The sequence below is a fragment of the Magallana gigas genome, chromosome 2, assembly GCF_963853765.1.
Source record: "Magallana gigas chromosome 2, xbMagGiga1.1, whole genome shotgun sequence".
NCBI lineage: Eukaryota > Metazoa > Mollusca > Bivalvia > Ostreida > Ostreidae > Magallana > Magallana gigas.
In genome coordinates this window covers 51495027-51515660 of record NC_088854.1, presented here as the reverse complement: position 1 = coordinate 51515660, position 20634 = coordinate 51495027, and the positions used below count along the sequence as shown (strand labels likewise).

Below are 20634 nucleotides of genomic sequence, written 5' to 3'. Positions count from 1 at the left end.
TATGCATAAAGGACCAGAACATCCGCTAAAACATATTTATCCCGACTTCAATCATGCCGATGCATCTTAATGTTTATACCTTAAAAATACATAGATGGAAAGTTTTGGCAATGTTGACAAAATATTAAAGGACTATATATGGTATGGGCCTAAAAAGGCCCCCTAAAAGGAATATCATTATTTTACTGTAATTCTTTGTTTTCTTTGTACAAATATATATGTGATGTTTTAACTTAATGTTCATTTTGATTCAACTGCCCACAATTTAGAAATACGGCATTGTAAAGACAACCTTTTTCCACCATTTTTGCATTTTAGCATAAAAGAGCTTGTTTTCACGAAGTTTTTCTTTCAGGAAACATAGAGCGCATGCTTGAACCAACAAAATATTTTAATCAGAGATGTATCTAGCCAAGACTAATAAGTGACAAAAAACTTGTCCTGGTTCAAGCATGCGCTCTATATTTTCCATTCGTAAAAAGATGAGAAAAATGTCAATTTCGACTGCTTTTGATTGAATTATAGAAATAGCGTCACTTCTGACGTCATATACTGCAAGTGAGTGAAAATAAATCAAACAAATATGTGAAAAATATATTTTATATCAACTCTTCTAAATTATAACATAACATTTTATTGTACCCGAAACACTTTAAAAAATGGTGAATTATGGGGGCCAAATTTAACTCTTATCATATATAGTTCTTTCATCGGCTTATATTTACTGGTAAACGACATATGGCTCCTCCTCATCAAAAAATGTAACATGAAGGCATATTGATTTCTTGATTTGACTTCTTTTTTCTTGACATTAAAATACACTGATCCTCTGTTTCGATGATATTGCTATTTTTCAAAAGTTCATTATTTTCTTGAGTAATCAAATATTATATTATAATTAAGACTACAATAAGTATTACAATAAGTATAAGTCCATGTAATTACATTGCTTGCTGTCTGATGTTCTAAATGTGCACAAGTGTCAAATTTACACAAGTGTCAAATTTACACGTGTCTATATTTGTTTTACACAAGTGTCAAATTTACACATGTCTATATTTGTTTCGGGAATTGTATGAAAAATATTTTTACTTTTGTCCTAGCGGCTTATCAACTAGAATATTGATGTGCGAGTCCTGCAGAGAAACCCACCCACAGGACGATCTCTATTGTCCTTCACAAAATCAAAAAGTTGGTCATATTGACCATTTGATAAGAAAAAGAAATGAATTTGTTATATGCAGTAGTTTATGTACAAGAGCATAATGACGTCATAAAGGCCGTAAAGAAGAAATGGAAAAATGGAAATGGGCTAGAAACTTTGTACACACATTTACATGTTAACATATACACACAGTACGACGTAGCAACCCCCCCCCCCCCCCCAATTCATTATCCCATGAATTGTAGTTTTTTTGGTGTGACTTTTAATAAAAACAGTTTAAAAAGTGTTTTTTATATATCATTTCATAAGTAAACATGTTAGTACATTGTTCTTAATTCTTATATGTCTGTAAACTCATCAATAATGACTTCAGATTGAGTGGCAATTAAAACCTCCTGTTTGGTTTTCTAATTACTCCTAAGATTTAAAAGGGAAGGTAGTTGCTGATATGCATATACACCGGACGGTGTTTCGACCATCGACATTATAGGTGTATAACCCTGTAACTGAATTTTTCATCGATCTTTACGGTATGAAGTCTCTTTAAACTCCCCCAATAGAACGCCTTGCCGATCCACTGTTTGAACGTCGTGGCGAAATACAGGCTCTTGAAACCCGTGACTTTAAAATCGGTCCCTTTTCTGAAGGAATAAACACTGAACGGTACGTAATTTATCCATACAATCTTAATTTGCATTTGGTAGAAATTTCTTTGACAATTTCGAGAGAATATACCTTTCATTTGATTTTTGCTTTCTTGTATTGGTATGAACCGTTAAGTAAACCTTTGTTTTTGGTCATTTTCCTCAACAGGAAACTTTTTTATATTTTTAAACGTAAAAAAATGTCGTATCACGTTATGAATACGCATCGCAAGGGTTTTCGTCTTTATAACACTGTAATAATAGCACGAGTAAAGTTAAAGACATTTTGACTATCATTTATTATTTTTCATCATTTGATGAATGGTCTCAAATGGAACGGTATTCAGAAAATAATAATGTTAACGTTTGAATGTGTGTTTTTGACTTCTTGGGCGATCGGGTAAACATTACATTAGCTAGCATGTGACGTTGAAGATAAATAATTGCTTTTCCTTTAAATTCCAAGTTTTGATTTAAAGTTAAACCTTTAACTAGGTTTAATTTGATCGCTAGATGATAGGTTATTCGACAAACAATGTTCTAGAGAAAATCGTGTGTTAACTGAATGGGTTGAAAACAAAGAAGAAAAAAGGCTTTGAGAACAACAAAATGGTACCAACCCCTTCATGGTTATCTTTGGTCTCAAATTTCAAATATGCACGTACTACCTTTGAATAGAACAAATACTCTTAAGATCTCTCCGTTTCATATTAGCGAACATAGAATTTTTTTTAACTTCCTTTAAACCAGCAACAAAAATAACGCGAAAAGTGATGAGATTTCCCTTTAACATGTACCGAGTGAATTTGTACATGGTTCAGCGGTGAAATTGAATTGTGGCCATACTGTTCCGGGCTATGATCGATATTTTACTCTTAAGCCATTTTTCCAGTCTTCATATTCATGAAATCAATATTAGAGAATTGATTATGACTCTGTTACAATACCCGGAATTAATAAAGAAGGTCCTTTATTGATGCATGTATGGAATTTGTTTTTATAGGTTAAAAACTCTCATGAATTTTCTATGTAGCAATAATTTAAAAACTGAATATTTTGTTTTCATTTCAGTAAAATTACGCGCTCCTATCTCTTTTTATATATTTTTCTGAAATGTCAACATTTAACAGTTTATTTAACTTTTAAAATCAAACTTTAAGCAGCGTTAAACAATGAAAATATTGCCCTGTTTTTATTTCAGGAACTAAACAGCCATTGTTTTTTAGGAAACCGAATCAATGCTTTTTGTTATGGTTATGAAACGCCTAGCTGCGGGTATGTAGCTCCCGGTCTGAAAAAATTCGGATTGACGACCTGGGCTGCATTTTACAAAAGAGCTTACGACAAAGTCGTAAATATTTACAGTCTCATGGAATGGTCTTTAATGAACAAAATTTATATCAAACCATTTATTTACAACTATTTTGATTTTCATACTTGTATTTTACAGATATTACAATAAAACATTGATTAGTTTGTGTTTAAAAAACATTCATTAATTTGTCGTAAGTCGTAAGTTCTTTTGTGAAACGCAGCCCAGGGCTGCATTTTACAAAAGAACTTACGAATTACGACCAAATTAATGACTGTTTATTAATCACAAACTAATCAATGTTTTATTGTAATATCTGTAAAATATGATAATGGAAATCAAAATAGTTGTAAATAAATGGTTTGATATAAATTTTGTTCATTAAAGACCATTCCATGAGACTGTAAATATTTACGACTTTGTCGTAAGCTCTTTTGTAAAACGCAGCCCTGGGAGCTACATGTACAGTGCCTCCCATAGTGGAAACCTGCAATTTACGGCGCATAAAAAATTGCGCAAGTTTTGGATGATTCACCTTATTTCCGAACTCATTCTGTGGAAAAAAATTAGAACCATTAAATTCTTTATTCAATTTATAGCTGCAGAACTGTAGCTCTCCGGGAAAAATATATTGACAGACCGGAGAGCTACCGGGCCACCCATTGAAAAAATTGTATATTTATTGCGCAGAAAAACGTGCGCTAGTTTTCGACTGATTTACCTTATTTATACGCAAATTCTGTGAAAACAATTAGTACCATTAAATTCTTCATGCAATTTACTACTGATATCGTCTCTTCACTTGCCTCGGATACTCTTTTAAACACCATCACCAGTCCCGTAAATTCATGTGGTGCACTTTGTTTACATGTAAAAATGGCGACTCTCGATCTCGATGTAAATTCAACATACTTGATTTTCCGAAGTCGGTAGCGTGTTTCGGAGAAAGTCTGAGGCAAATAAAGAGGCGATATCAGTAGTAAATTGCATGAAGAATTTAATGGTACTAATTGTTTTCAGAGAATTTGCGTATTAATAAGGTAAATCAATCGAAAACTAGCGCACGTTTTTCTGCGCAATAAATATACAATTTTTTCAATGGGTGGCCCTGTAGCTCTCCGGTCTGTCAATATATTTTTTCCCGGAGAGCTACAGTTCTGCAGCTATTCAATTTACTATTGAAATCGGACGTTCATCCGAATTTTCTTCAGACCGGGAGCTACAGGCCTGCAGCTATGAAACCCGAATAGATTGCAACTACCCCCTCCCCCCCCCCCCCCCCCATTTGCAGCTTATATCACCTGCATTCTCGCCGTTTCATACCTTAATCGGGTTCTAGGTGTCGTATACGTATACTTAATTATCACAATATGTACATTGAGGGTACTTAATAGTACCAACATATTGAATATTGAGAATATTGAATTAATTATAAATTATTATGTTAGCCATGTAGTTCATGTTTACTGTATAGAATTACCTGGATAGCAATATCACCCTGTGTAAAAGGATATCTTAACAATACAAGGAGTCAAAAAACCGACAGAAAATAGATTTATGGTTTATAGGTAGCCTTTCAGCTGTACAGTACTTGCAAGCAAGCTTGCACACACTTTGGAACTCATCTTCTCTGTTTTATTTCATTTATGTGGATGTTTATTTATTTTAGAGGTAATCGTGTTGAAAAAAATGGACACCTGAACGTGATATGTTCTTTATTTTACTTTCTAGAATACACATTAAACATTTGCACTGACTATCCAATAAATCATGTACATGGGGAAAAAAATGTCTGAAATTCATTGCGAAAAGACCAAAGTTAGCTATCGCAATTAGAAGCTTTTAAAACTTGCTTGTGAAATTCAATCTTTTGGTCGACCCATAATTATCATTTTAAATCCTGTCTACTGGTGTTATGTTCTTAAATTTCGTTTTTGTAAAAAGATAATGTTAAGATTTTCAGCATATTTCCAATTATTTTTTAAAGTCCAAAACATGTGAAAGTTAAATAAATCTTCATTGCATACCCTTGAATGAAAATATTATACAAAATGTGTTAATAGAGGACCGATGGTTAAGGACTTTTAACATTCTACTGAAGGATTCTTATTTATATATATTTCTAAAACTTTTGTCTAATTTTTGGGTCGCAGGGAAGTTCAAATGAATAGAATGGGCCTTCCGAAGAAAACGTCAGCGTTAGAGGAATATATTATTTTACTTCGTGTATTGAAAGTGAGAAGTGGGCAAACATTGAAATAGGATTGCGAAGTTGGAATGGGTTTTAATCGTGCGCCATAAACAGACAACTGAATGCCGTGTTTTAAGTTAGAGTCGAGGATCCCCTTACACACCGTTCTATTTGTTCCAGATCGGGGTCCTGGTGTTTGATCTAATCTTTAAAGCAGTTGAGAATCCTGAAATGTTGAGGTATTGGTCACTGAATGTGCATTTGTCCCTGATTTATAACTCAAAAGTATCAATTGGCCGATTAATTCGTGTGGAATTCAGATTGCAACTTGGTGTGCTGCAAGTTATACCTGTCATGTTTAAAAAATTATAAGGATAAAGAAGGGGCGGAGAAAGCGAATCGACAAAGTCCCCTTTTAATCTTTAAAATTATACTTAACATGATCTAATTAGATAAGCTTACTAAAAACAAAGCTTACTTGTTCGTTGATTAATATTTCTTTGTTTTCGTTCGAAAATCTGGCCTCACTGTGATCATGAACATTCTGGACGAATAACATTATCACTGAATAGGATATTAATTCTGCATTTGGTGATTTGATGAAAAAAATATTTTATGTTTATTTCGAAATACATGTATCTGTGCTACACGTACCTTCGAATTCAACATACTGGAACGATTTAATTATTCGACTTTTCTTCTATCGTGGCAAGTGAAATTCATTTCACATTTTTGTTCCGGTGTTATATAGTGCCTTTTCCCCTAGCCATCTTTCCCCCCGGAAAAATGGCTATATAGCAGTTCTTCCCCCCGGAAAAATGGCTATATAGCAGTTTTTCCCCAACGGAAAGCAGACTATATAGTGGGCTTTCCCCCTTTTTATAGCCAGATTACCCCCACGGAAAACCTACTATATAGTGGATTTTCCCCCTTTTTTTACATTCCGGCCATGTATATGGTGGACCATTCGTGGCAATAATTTGCAATAATTGATATATTAATTTCTCATAAAAAAAGATAATTATGGCATTTATTAATACATAGAATAAAATAGTATTTCATGGTTTTTTAACCCCAAATATGAACTAAGGCACGCGCCTCCATAACATTCATGTGTCATCATCGTTTATTTCACCTGTTTTTACACCTTTTTGGAACACCTTTTACACGGATTTCGGAATACCTCGAAACTTTTTCATCTAATCGATGCTTATCTACAGTTTCGACTTCGACGTTAAGAACACGTGAGAACACATTTGAGTAAAAATACGCTGGTTTGGAACTTTAATTTTTCAATGTATTACCATCTCTGTATAAGCTTCTCCGAGGGAACAAACTGTACAATCTTGACTTAATTTTGTAGAGGAAGGGAATAAAAAGTGGAAATGTATTACTCCCTTCGTCCAAAAGGCTATCAATTTTAAATTAATACCCTTCGAATTGACGATCTTAAAAACAATTATATATTTCTTCTTCTAAATATCAAAGGGGAGACAGGGTGCAATGATATGATGAGAACTGAAATGTTTTAGTTTTATTTTGATTGATGGGGTTTTAAATCATGGGTAAGGGGTATTTTAATTGATTATATATTAAAAGCATGTGAAAAGTTAGTGTTACAATTTTGTTTTAAAGTTACGCATATTCATATTTTTTTGGCACATTTTTTACGAAACGCGAGATTTTATGATGTAAACATTTTGGTAAAAAAATTAAATGTCTTCACAACCAGAACAATGTCGGTATCTTTGCTGGTTACTTTGGAAAATGTGAAATGGAGCCTGAACTAACCTTATGTATATATTTACACTCACTATTTGCTAATTTTCCACTTTTAAGTTTGCAACGTGATTTATAAATATACAATTTTGAAAACGATGCCATATAAATCAAGATATACGATTCACTTACCTAAAAATCGTAAACAAAAATGTATTACTATTTGTTTCATATTTTTGCAATAAAGATTTACTTGTGTACCATATTATTTCTTCGAACAATGAAACAAGGGTAATTAAAAAAAAACCCCAAACCCCCCAAAACCAACACATCTATAGTGATGAGCTGACTTATTTCTTTTTTAAATATAAGCTTGGTCTTCTAATCAACTAACAAGTTAAAAAAGTCGTATACATGTATGCGCTTAGGTTGGTTATTTATTTTTGATTTTCAGTTGCTCCTTTTATGAATAAAAGTTTATTGATTTATTTATCTAGTTATTTATTATATCATTAGTCATCTTATGAATTGATTAAATGTTTTGAAGAATAATGAATTTACCTGCGTACCTTTTTAAAAACAAATGTTCGAAAACTTTGGACTATATATGATATGGGCGCCTTAGATGGCCCCCTTAAATGAACATCGTTGTTTTACTTCAATTCTTTTTTTTCTTTGTACAGATAATTATATATGTGATGTTTATACATAATGTTCATTTTGATTCAAGTGCTCACATTTAAGAAATATGACATCGTAAAGACAACCTTTTCCCGCCATTTTTGCAATTTTAGCATAAAACAGCTTGTTTTTAAGCAATTTTTCTTTCAGAAAACATAGAGCGCATGCTTGAACAAACAAAATACATTTTCCTTATAATTGGATTTCAAACATCGGGCTCGAAAACAACAAAGGCCCCTACCCTGCATCCCCAACTTTTTTAAAAATTACAGTAATTAACATGTCATATACTAGTGGTATAACACTATCACTGTGAAAATATGGTTAAGTGGTCATCTCTAGAATATGAGATTCGGATCCCCACTTATAGAACACTATTCAATCATTATTATGGGGGTTTAAACATCGGGCCCTGAAACATCAATGGCCCCTACCCTGAGGGCTGAAATTTTCAGAGTCATCTACAAGTGGTAAACCACTGCCACTATGAAAATATGGTGATATGGTCATCTCTAGTTTATGAGACATTGGACCCTTAAGAATATGCACTATAATCATTATAATAGGATTTTAAAAATCTCTTTAAAACAGAGGTTTAGCCCGGATGAAATTTTTAAAAAACAGACAGACAGTCTGATAGATTTATCAAAAAATTCTTAAAACATTCTCGCTTAGTACAATTTCAGAACACAGAATTATGCATAAAAGTGTATAACTTGTAAAACCAAGTTGTTTTTTTTCAATTAATTACCTAAATTAAGTTTTATGTGTAATTCCATTACACACATGTTCAATTTTCAGCATAGTCTATTAAAATAATAAATCGGCAAAACGAAACTTAGCCTTTATAGATGAATGCAGGTGTACATGTATGCAATCTTGGAGTGTAGAAACATTAATTTTAATCCTCACTGGATTTCCATTAATATTTTTTATAAAATCTGAACCAAAAACGTGAGGGAGAAACCCTACTATGGGGGAAAAGCTACTATATAGTAGCTTTTCCCCCAGGGGGAAAGGCTACTATATAGTAGGTTTTCTGGGGGGAGACGCTACTATGGGGGAAAAACTGCTATACAACACCGGTTTAATCATATAAAACAAAAACCTTAAATAGAGTTTCGGATAAATTAAAACAAAAAGTTTTGAAAACGTGCTTTTGTATTTTTTTTTTCATTACAAAGAAACTAACCATGGTTTCTCCAATTATCAAAGATATATTGTAGAATAACGTTCTTTCTAAGATAAAGTCGCGAGGCATTAAATAGTCGTTTCTTATCCAAGTTAATTACTATGATGACCCCCCCCCCCCCCCTTTGTTCTGTCTTAACCCCACCATAACACGACTAAGTCGTCTTACATTATAACAATATCGGCGAGCCGGAACCAGCATACAAAGAGCGTCCGTTCAGATGGGGGAAAGGGGTTACATTTTGTTCTGGTGTGGGACGATTATGTTGATATTCAACTAAATTTTATAGTAATGCAAGTCATTTATTTTGACATGAAACTTAGTTTTGTGGACAAAATTAATGTGCATGACAGCATGTCATTATAGACAATAAACGCGTGACCCGGATAATGTTAAAAAAATGAAAAAATGAATATAAGAAAAATCAATCAACGATTATCAACAAAAATTTTGCCATTTGAAAACTATTTTTTGTTTAATTGGATAATTTTTATATACATCCTTGGCTATCCTGAAGTACAGTAAAAAAATTCGTTTATATATTAAAAAAATGAATTAGATTAATGATAAAAGGTTAAAAAAGATCGAATTTAGATCCGTTTATTACATGCAGTTTGATTGGGTAACATTATACTCATGTGCATTGCTAATGAGATATATCCTGTGTTATTTGAATTCATTTCTCATTTTCTTTAAATAGGGTGCGCTGACACGACAAAGAAGAAAGCCATGGGTTGTTTAGTAGGGTTAGGGAGGATATTGATAGTCATTATCAACATCATATTTCTGGTAAGTTTTGAAGTTTTTTTAGAGAGAGAGAAAGAGAGAGAGAGAGAGAGAGGGGGTAGTTCTGTAAGATGTTCATTAACCTGGCCCCATTCTTACTTTCAAAGAAATTCTTATGCATCAATAATGAGAGTGCTTGTAACTCAACCTATGGTATTAATTCAAACTAGACTTTCTCAATCTATAGACTTGTTTATCATTCATTGTGTGATTTATTACAATTAGTTCATCGCTATTTAAAAAAAATACTGGAAGATTTTCCTGGATTCTATAGTGTTTGATTGCCAGTAATTATGACACCCCCCCCCCCTTTTTTCTTAACCAAAACAGTACGTCACTGAGTTCATATGTATATAATATGCAGTTGTATATACATGTCATACCGCTCATTGGTGAGTTCTGACACCGGTTTCTTGTACCTTGAAAACTGATTACTTATGACAATTTCTAACGTTTATTCTTACCAAACTGTCGACAAGTCCAAAAAAAGGATATTGGTCGATTTTGGTGTTCAGTATTGTAGCACTTTATTAAATTTTTAAAAAAAAAAACCCTGCATGAAACATGTCTTATTGAACTTGGATACAAATGCATAATGAATTTTACTCAATATATAAGCAGTTTTAATTAAGATTTTGACGTGACACCCTCTGTGATCCAATGTTCAAAAATTAAAAGTTTCCTATGTACAGTGTTGAGATCTGCGCTAGAACACCCTCTCCCAGTCACACATCTCCGTGCGTGTACACAAAGGCGGTTGTTCTGCTTTCAGCATAAATACTCTTACCAGAATATTGTTGCGAGTAATTTTATTTTCTTTTAATTATGATACACAATACAACTTTCTGAGTGGTTATCATCCCCAACTTTTTTAAAAATTACAGTAATTAACATGGAACTGCAGATTTTATTATCATGTCCTTATTTAGAAGCTTTTTTATATACCAAATTGGTGTAAAAAAAAAAACGTGGATACGTATGTACGCAAAAAACATGAAACCATACCAAAAATAATATACATTTATCACGTTAAGAAAATTATTGCTGAAGAACCAACCGTTTGAATCAGTAATCACCTGAAGATACCTTCCAGTATGTCGCAAGAACACACTGTACAATGCGAATGATGACAAATTGTTATGCCTTTCCAGATACTTGGTTTAGTGTTCTTTGCCCTGGGACTCGTCTGTCTCGTGGGAGACTCTATGCTGAAACCTTACTACCAGAGTGTACTGGATACACTCAAAGCTCAGCTCGAGGCCAACAACTTTGGTACCATTGACCTCTCGTCCTTCAACATCAGCGCCCTGATCGGGGGCCTGGGCTACTTCTTCGTGGGTCTGGGCCTCTTTCTGCTGATCATCACCATTCTGGGTTGTTGCGGGGCCTGTTGTAAGGTCAAGTACATGCTGATCACGTATGCTGTCATCGTCATCGTTATTCTCGCCGGAGAAATCGTCTTCATGGGGATTCTGTATGGGTCACCAGACACGGTATGAACAATTGAGGATTTTTATTTGATTTAGTTTAAAATACTGGACGCTCAACAATCCACCTTGAAAACTTAAATTATGAGTTTTAGCTATATATGTATATATGTAGTAGAGGGAAAAAATTGAAAACTTTTTTAGGTTAAATTTTGAATATTTCCTTATATCTTTTTTCAGATGTTTGTGTCAGGGAGATTAATTTAGTATAAAAATGGCCACGGCCATTAACCTTTCTTAAAGCTCACAATACCATCGGTCGATTATAAGGAGTTAAACGAAAAACAAACTTTCACCAACTAGTTATTAACGAGACGGTTTGATAAAAATTGCATTACCAAATATACATTGTCTTGTCTACAGATAAAGGACGAGATGAAGGGCCCTCTAAAGGCATCTATTCAAAGTGATTACATGGGATTTAATGGCACCAACATTGTTAGTCTAGGCTGGAATTTCGCTCACAGACAGGTAAATATCAAAACGCACACACACAGGTAAAAAATTAAAACGAACATAAACAGGGTAAACTCAAAACATACACAGACAGGTAAAAAGCAAAACGCAGACAGATAAAATATCAAACGCATGCAGACAAGTAAGAATCAAATGCACACAGGTAAAAATCAATCGCACGCAGACAGGTAAAAGTCTAAATGCAGATAAACAATTACGGTAAACTCAAAACGCACGCAGACAGGTAAAAAAAAAACCCACACACAGACAGGTAAAAAAATAAAAAAGCGAACATAGACATGTAAAAATAAAACGCACACACACACATAAAACTCAGAACGCACACAGACAGGCAAAAATCATAACGCACACAGACAGGCAAAAATCAAAACGCACACAGACAGGCAAAATCATAACGCACACAGACAGGCAAAAATCATAACGCACACAGACATAAAACTCAGAACGCACACAGACAGGCAAAAATCATAACGCACACAGACATAAAACTCAGAACGCACACAGACGGGCAAAAATCATAACGCACACAGACAGGCAAAATCATAACGCACACAGACAGGCAAAAATCATAACGCACACAGACATAAAACTCAGAACGCACACAGACAGGCAAAAATCATAACGCACACAGACAGGCAAAATCATAACGCACACAGACGGGCAAAAATCATAACGCACACAGACAGGCAAAATCATAACGCACACAGACAGGCAAAAATCATAACGCACACAGACATAAAACTCAGAACGCACACAGACAGGCAAAATCATAACGCACACAGACAGGCAAAAATCATAACGCACACAGACATAAAAATCATAACGCACACAGACAGGCAAAATCATAACGCACACAGACAGGCAAAAATCATAACGCACACAGAAAAAAAAACCACGGCTCGTTGTTCAGCGAGGAGATTAGACCAATACAAAAAATACAAACAAATGAACTACCTTAAATCTTTTTCTGCGTTTGCATATAAATGACATTTCAAGATGAATGATATCATTAAAATGACTTAAGATTAGTACAATGTACAAAGAACGATGTGTGAAATATAAATATTAAGCATAGTTACTTATGATAATCATCACTTTAGTTATCTATTTCGCTAAAATTCTATGATACAATCAACGGTAAATATGAAAATATAACTTTTTGTTCAATTCTTTGTTCAATACTGCCTATTAGTATAAATACTTTTTTGGGAGTTGATTTTAATCAACTCTCCTATGCAGTTACTCTGACAAACCGAAAGTGAAACAGTGTTTGGACCAAAGCACAAATCATCGCCGCTGACAAAAATTAGTTCTTGAGAATAACTGATAAATCCGAAATAATGTATGCTAAAGCATTGTTTTGCAAGGAAACATATTTATAAATACCTTGAAAAAAGTCAGATTTTAAATGGTACGAACAATTTAGATATTTTTTGTAGTTGTATGTATTCTTACGCTAGAGTTCAATATAGTCTCGTTCAACTCGACGCTCGGCTGTCTCAGTAAATCTCCGACGAGCATAGAGTCTATCTTGCTTGTCGGAGATTAACGGCGAGAGCCGAGCGTTTGGTTGAACGAGACGAGAGTTCAATATTGCTTGGATCCATAAATTTTCCAGAAATATTTCTATCACTAATACATAGTTTGATTGAATTTATTCTATCTTTAAATATTACTTAACATGATTCATACGGGGTTTTATCAACATTCTTGTGTCGAAAAAGTCCGAAAATTCATATTATAAAAATGTGCATAATTCAAATACAGATTAGAAACTACCTGTTCTTGTCATGCAAAATAACATATCATTGATTTTAAAATAAATAACCATCGATGAAATCAACTCCCGTCAGTTCTTCGGTACTTTGATTTCAAACCGATCTGTCAAATTCATATCTATTAATGAATTTTATTACGATCGAAACAATGTGCTGAATTACCAATTCGTATTGGGGTACTTTTTCCTTCAGAATTGACAAATAATAAAAAATATACCACCTAACGAAAATACATGGTCAGTCACCTGAAGTTTTTAAAATCTTTCTAAGGTCGCCGCAGTGCAAATAGACGAGCTATTGAACCTTTGAAGAAAAACATAGGTAGACAGAAATAAAATACAGGTGCTTGAAAATGAATATCAATTCAAATATTTATTCTCTAGACGAGTTTAGCATACGATGATTTCGTTAAAACTTGTTTGAAGGCAATTTCTTGGCCTATTACCCCCATCCCCCAAAAAGATCAATTTTGGTACTGCAGGTCATGGGTGGTGAAAATTAGAATAGTTAAAATTATCACCTTCTCATCATGTCTCAACTCACCCTCTTTTATAACACGCACTGTGTTTTACTATCATACATATATACTATTAAATTGTTACTTAATATTGCTGCAGGGAAAAAAACCCATTCATGAACCGAAAACCTATCGCTTTGAAATCCTCCTTTACTCGAAAGTTAACACATTTAGACATTTCTTTTTTGCTTTTACTTATGATTTTATCATTATTTGCTTGGTAGTTTTCGTGCTGTGGAGTAGACAGTTACAACGATTTCACGGGCGGAGTCAAATGGAACACAAACTACGGTGGCGGGCTGAAGGCCCCGATCACGTGCTGTATCACAATACCTGACTCAGGCACGCCTACCTGTGCCGAGACACCCTCTGACATATACACAAAGGTAAGGTTTATGTCATATACAGTATCGTATCTCAAAGGTTTAACTGCATCCGCTGATAAAGAACTGTACACCCCTTGTAACGACACAGCAGAAAAATCTCGCATATCCAGACTACCTATGTACGTATAAAGATTATTTCATGAATGTTTTAACACCCCCCCCCCCCCCCCCCCCCCCCGATTACGGTATCTTATTCGTCACTGTTATTATTACAAGGACAGGTTCTTAAGTTTTATCGCAGTAAGCCATTCTTCTTTTGAACTAATGGGTCGATGATTATAAAAACATTCTTTGAATATTTTAATTAATCATTTAAAACATTGATCTCTGTTTCATTTGCGCTAAACGGGCATGTAATTTTTTTTCTTTGCAATGATGTTTTTGGTGAATTTTTCTTTTTGTTACATGAGTGTTTTGATGAATATATTTAATGTATTTTCTGGTGAATTTATTACAGGGTTTCTATGATAAATTGTTTATTGATGCTTAGGAGTACTTTGATGGTTTCTATAGAGGTTATACGAGGCATAGAGTGTAGATAAATTTCTCTATTTAATTAAATAGGGGTTCTATGTTGAATTTATAGTGGTCCACTGATACTTATAATGTTATACGTGATCTCTGGTGAGTCTCTATGTATGATGTTATACACGTGTTTTATGGCTATTTCTATTCGGTATTGTAGGGTTGTTTTGATTACTGTCTTTATATGATGTGATAGGGGTGCTTTGATGGCTTTCTCTATTAGATATGATAATGAATTTCTCTATTTTATTTCAGATTATTAGGGCGCTTGAATGTCTTTTTCTTATGTTGTAGCGATGTCTCAATAACTATCTTTATTTGATATCATAGACTTGTTTCATATACCTCCTCTTTTTGTTGGTGATGGGATTCTTTGATAGGTTTCTCTATACAATGTTGTAGGGGTTCTCTGAAAGATTTCTCTATTCAATGTTGTAGGGGTTCTGTGATAGATTTCTATATTCAATGTTGTAGGGGTTCTCTGAAAGATTTCTCTATACAATGTGGTAGGGGTTCCCTGATAGCTTTCTCTATTCAATTCAATGTTGTAGGGGTTCTGTGATAGATTTCTATATTCAATGTTGTAGGGGTTCTCTGAAAGATTTCTCTATACAATGTGGTAGGGGTTCCCTGATAGCTTTCTCTATTCAATGTTGTAGGGGTTCTATGATAGATTTCTCTATACAATGTTGTAGGGGTTCTATGATAGATTTCTCTATTCAATGTTGTAGGGGTTCTATGATAAATTTCTCTATTCAATGTTGTAGGGGTTCTATGATAGATTTCTCTATACAATGTTGTAGGGGTTCTATGATAGATTTCTCTACCCCATGTTGTAGGGATTCTCTGATAAATTTCTCTGTACCATACTGTGCTCTGATTGTATGATGTTGTAGGGGTGCTCTGATTTTTTTTTACATGATGTGGTACAGTTGCTATGATTATTCTTTTTTATATGACGTTGTAGGGGTGCTCTAATTATTTTTTAACATGATGTTGTAGGGGGGCTCTTATTATTTTTTACATGATGTTGTAGAGGTATTCTGATATCTTTTACATGATGTTGTAGGGGGGCTCTTATAATTTTTTACCAGATGTTGGACGGGTGCTCTGATTATTTTTTACATGATGTTGTAGAGGTATTATGATATTTTTACATGATGTTGGAGGAGGGCTCTTATTATTTTTTATTTGACGGTGTAGGGGTGCTTTGATGACTTTCTATTTTCAATGCTGTAGGGGTGCATTGATAAATTTCTGTTTTCAATGTTGTAGGGGTGCTTTGATGAAGTCTACAACATGTTGCTGGGTAACGTGTCCCTGGTGGCTGGCTCCATCGCTGGATGCGGTTGCTTTCAGGTAATCACCTTCTCTCCCCCCTCCTTCGACTTTTTCAAATGTTTTAACATAATCATTTAAACTATGTAAGAGTTACTGTCATAATAGTTTTGAAAGGTTGTCTTATACTCAGCTCGCTAAATTTCAAACTGCTAGCGCTCTAGAAGTGTTATCTTGCTTAAGACGTTGTCTTTTGCTTATAAATGCACCATTTTAAAATTCTAAAGCCAAAAAAAAATTACTATGTGTATCTAAGTTATTTTTACAAATTATAGCATTTTTAACGAAGCTGTTATAGTTTAAAATATAAAAAAGCGGAAATTTGTGCAAAACTTTTAAATTTGCGAACTAAAGGGCCCAAATAAGGAATTTCAAACATGTAGTGTTGATGGTAACCAAATGACCTCAGAAACAAAGATAATAATTATAACCATCATCCATGAAAGACACCGCCAGACTTATCCATATTTTCTAACATCAATCCGAGTCTATGATACATGTATACAATAAATGATACCTGAATTCAAGAGTTTTTGAACCTTGCTTAGGAGCGAATGACTTATTAAAACGATTCATTCAACATATTAAATAACTGGGTTGTTTTTTTTTTTGCAGCTTGTTTTGATCATCTTTGCATTGATAATTTTCTGCGACGCTCGACAATCATCAAAAGTCAATCCGAAACAGTAGTAAGTATGTGCGTTTGATACGGCTTTAAATAAATCTTGATTGTCACATTGAAGAAAGAAATTAGGAAATGAAGCAATAGTAATCAGTTATTTAAAAAATACAAAGGGGGATGGTTGACAGAAAGCAATTTAACAATTGAACGTGAAATAGGTGTAGACTCTTTTCTTATTATAAGTTTATGGTTGTTCTTTGAACTTGACTGAAAAGTAGACCAACGAATTCAGGAGTCTGTAAGAGGCTGCTTTATATTGAAAACGCAGCGTTTTAAACAAACCTGCACATTTACATGTTGTGTATTCAGATCCAACGGAAAACTCTATAAAGAAGTCAGCTACAAGCATTGAATTCTTGTGAATTTCCCCGATACGAACAATGGTCACGTTTGTTCGGTAAACAATAACTCATGTAATACTGAACTTGGCTCTTGTTTGAGGGAGAACTTGATAGGCTTCCAATCGATCAGAAATATCTAACTGTTTGAACAAAGTCGTGTAAAAATAAGACGGTAATTCTAATGTGGCTGTTAAAATTTTATGATTTTTCTCTGAAATTTGAAGTCAGAAAATCTACACTATTATCTTGACACTCATCAAGATAATAGCATAGACAAGATCAGTTGCATCACAATAAAACGCATCAAATTTATCTAAGGTACTAGTCTCCACCTAAAAAGCAAGATGACTCTTACAATTAAAATATGCTGAAATCGTGCTCATTTACTCACAATGCGGGTACTAAAAATTATTATCACAGAGAGTGCTACCTCAAATTGCTACAATACATGTATCCTCGATATTTCCAGTAAGCGGAACGGGTAAGGCGTGAACATCATGGACATTTAGGGCCTAACATACTTAAGTCTTAGAACTCTGTCAAAATATCTTTTCTATATTAAAAATAGATGGTGATTTTCTCTTCTTTTGTTTTTTGGTTTTGAATAAAGACTTCCTGCATAATTCTCTCTCTCTCTCTCTCTCTCTCTCTCTCTCTGTTTACTTTTCAATTTTATATACCAAGAAATCTTGAAATATTATAAACATAAAAAGTACATTACGTGATGAAATTCTCCCTCGAAAAAATTTTCCGCATCCGACCGCTGCAAATATAATATGCTTGGAAATTTAACAACACCAAACTTTCGTATGCGTATCAATTTTACAGCTATATACTGTAGAGTAATTAATTTACAAGATCTAATCAGATATATGCTTTCACCCCTTCTTTGTCGGGTGTTAAAAACTATCATAATAATGATTGATTTTGACCAAACACAATTTTTAAATTCAGGTTAACTTTTAGAAGCATTATCCATTGTTAAAAGTTTGGATAACTGGAGAGACATGTTTGATCTTAAAGAATCTGCCATTCATTGCACAAAATATGAATTTATTTTTGGATTTAGTACACATTATGTCAAAGAGAAACAAATTTCTTTTGTTAATTGTTTTTTCGAGGGTGAACTAACTTTAGACTTCCTCTTTATTTCCCTATCTTTCTTTAGAGATTTTGAATAGTCTTCTTTATTCTTCGTTATTACTGCAAGTATTTGAAATATGTAAAAACTTTTAACAATGCTGGCGTGTACCAAGGTTATGAACTTTGAACTGTTCTATTTCTTTTGCAAAGAGATGATATTTCACAACTTGTATTCTAATAACTTCTCAGTTATTAAAACCAGAAGACACAGCTTTAAAATGTAGAAAAGTATGTTTTATTTTTTAAAGAAGACTCTGGATTTTTTCTAGATTTTTGGATGGGTTTTGATATTTATCATTGCTAAATAGTTATAATTAAAATTACCCAATTTTCAAGAAGGAATAATGTTTCAGTTCCCTAATTCATAAAAATCATAAAATTTTCTGATAAACGTATTACAGGTATCTGACTTTTCAACCACTAAGTTTAGCAACTGGAATACAGTATTAAAAATTGATTCTAACTAATTGTTGTTTGTATTTTACAGGACTTTCAACAATCCCCCGCCACCAACTCCTTCAGCACCATCCTAAAACATACGCAACTTTATAAACGCAAAACTCACAGGATGCAACTCAGAGCGTTTAGTCAACCGAATGTTTACTGAAAGGACTGGAATGGTTACTGAATACTAACACATCAGTCAGCTTTCAGTCAACATTCAGTCACATTTCAGTCATATTTTAGTTGACTGAATTGCAGAGTTTCACCATGTGACTGGAATATACTAGTCACGAAGTAACCACAATTAACAAGACAGTTTCCGTCCATTTATATATTATTGAAGTAAAAAAAAAAATTCAACAATTTGGATAACCATACAGAGGGAATTTATTTTCAGGAAAACTGAAGACAATTACAGAGACTACTGTGTTTGTTTGTGACTGTACTGTTATTATACTATTTTGATATATATTTGCCAGTCATTTATCGTCTGCTGAGCAGAAATTGTTGTATCCTGTTGAATTATTATGTTTGCATCTTTGACCATTATCTTGTATTTATTTTTGGTAACATGAATAATGAGGGTCCAATGATCTGAAAATGTTAATCTGTTTATGCAATAAATTGGTTTTTTTACAGTCTGGCTTCTGTTAGTGTCGTAGCAAAGATAATGCTGTACATCTGCCTGGAGCAGAAATCACATCTAAATGTCAGATGAAAAAATATATGTAGCCTTAGTTTCTGTTTGTTGCTTTTCGATATTTTAAATACCTAATGCCCTGGTGTTTTCAGAGAACAATCCCCACTACGTCTAAAATTAATGTATTTGAGATCTGACCTTCAAATATCACCCAAATCAAATTATGACTAGATGATTTTGGTCTCGACATTTTATTGAAAAAACAATTATAAAGTCTTGTAATAAATTTAAATTACTGAGAACTTTACACCATTTTCTACGTCTCTAATAGTGTATTATTAACCACATTTAGAGGACACATAATTGATACTACTAGTATTTGGATATTTTCAATATGATTTTGAGACCGAGGAGTATTTTCTAAAGTAGTTTGGACGACACTGAGCAAATGGTTATAGGGCATGGTCACGATTTCGGTCGAATTTTAATTCTCTGTTTTTATTATTTACAATGCTTTTGGAATGTATTTCTAATGATCAAATGAAATTTGGGTGCCAGTCGATGAGTTTTAGGCAAGATACAGGGCTCACAATTCTTAGTCATGTAAACAAGACTCGTGCCCTGTTTTTGTTTACATAGGTTCAATATACAAGTAAAACATCTTTTTCAAGCTGATTTGTCTATCTTCTTATTCATTTTAAGCATAAATAAACAGTTTCAATGATTAACACATTCATTTGAGGTCTAAACCTGGAATTTTCATTTCAACATTCAAAATGTAAACAAAAGCTTTGTTTACATAGCAAAGAATTGTAAGCTCTGTAACTCGCTTAAAACTCATCAAATGACGCTAAAATTTTAAATACCTATTAAAAATGCCTTACTAAAGCATTGTAAACATTAAAATCGAAAATATAGTTTTTGACCAAAATCGTGACCATGCCCCTTTAAAGATTTTCTTAAGCAGACACAAAATAATCAATATTCCAAGAAATTTAACTCCTGCAATAATGCATTCGATTATCAGGACGATGTCGGTATATTCTTAATCTGTTGAACTTTAAAATTGACTCGAATGCTTCGTGAAATAAAACAAGTAAAAATCATTTTTAGGGTAAGGGTATCATTTTTCATGTAAGTTTTTATTCTATAATTGACATTCAAGAACAAGTGGCCGCCATAAATG

The 20634-nt window shown here is 33.4% G+C and overlaps 1 protein-coding gene across 1 annotated transcript; it reads left to right on the top strand.

The window, feature by feature from the left end:
• Positions 1 to 1624: 1624 nt before the first annotated feature.
• On the top strand, positions 1625 to 19446 carry LOC105322212 (CD63 antigen). Its single transcript, XM_011421965.3, has 8 exons — positions 1625 to 1828; positions 9605 to 9693; positions 10842 to 11183; positions 11541 to 11648; positions 14174 to 14335; positions 16136 to 16219; positions 16814 to 16887; positions 18852 to 19446. Coding segments are annotated over exons 2-8 (831 nt in total). The 5' UTR covers positions 1625 to 1828; positions 9605 to 9633; the 3' UTR covers positions 18853 to 19446.
• The last annotated feature ends 1188 nt before the right edge of the window (positions 19447 to 20634 follow it).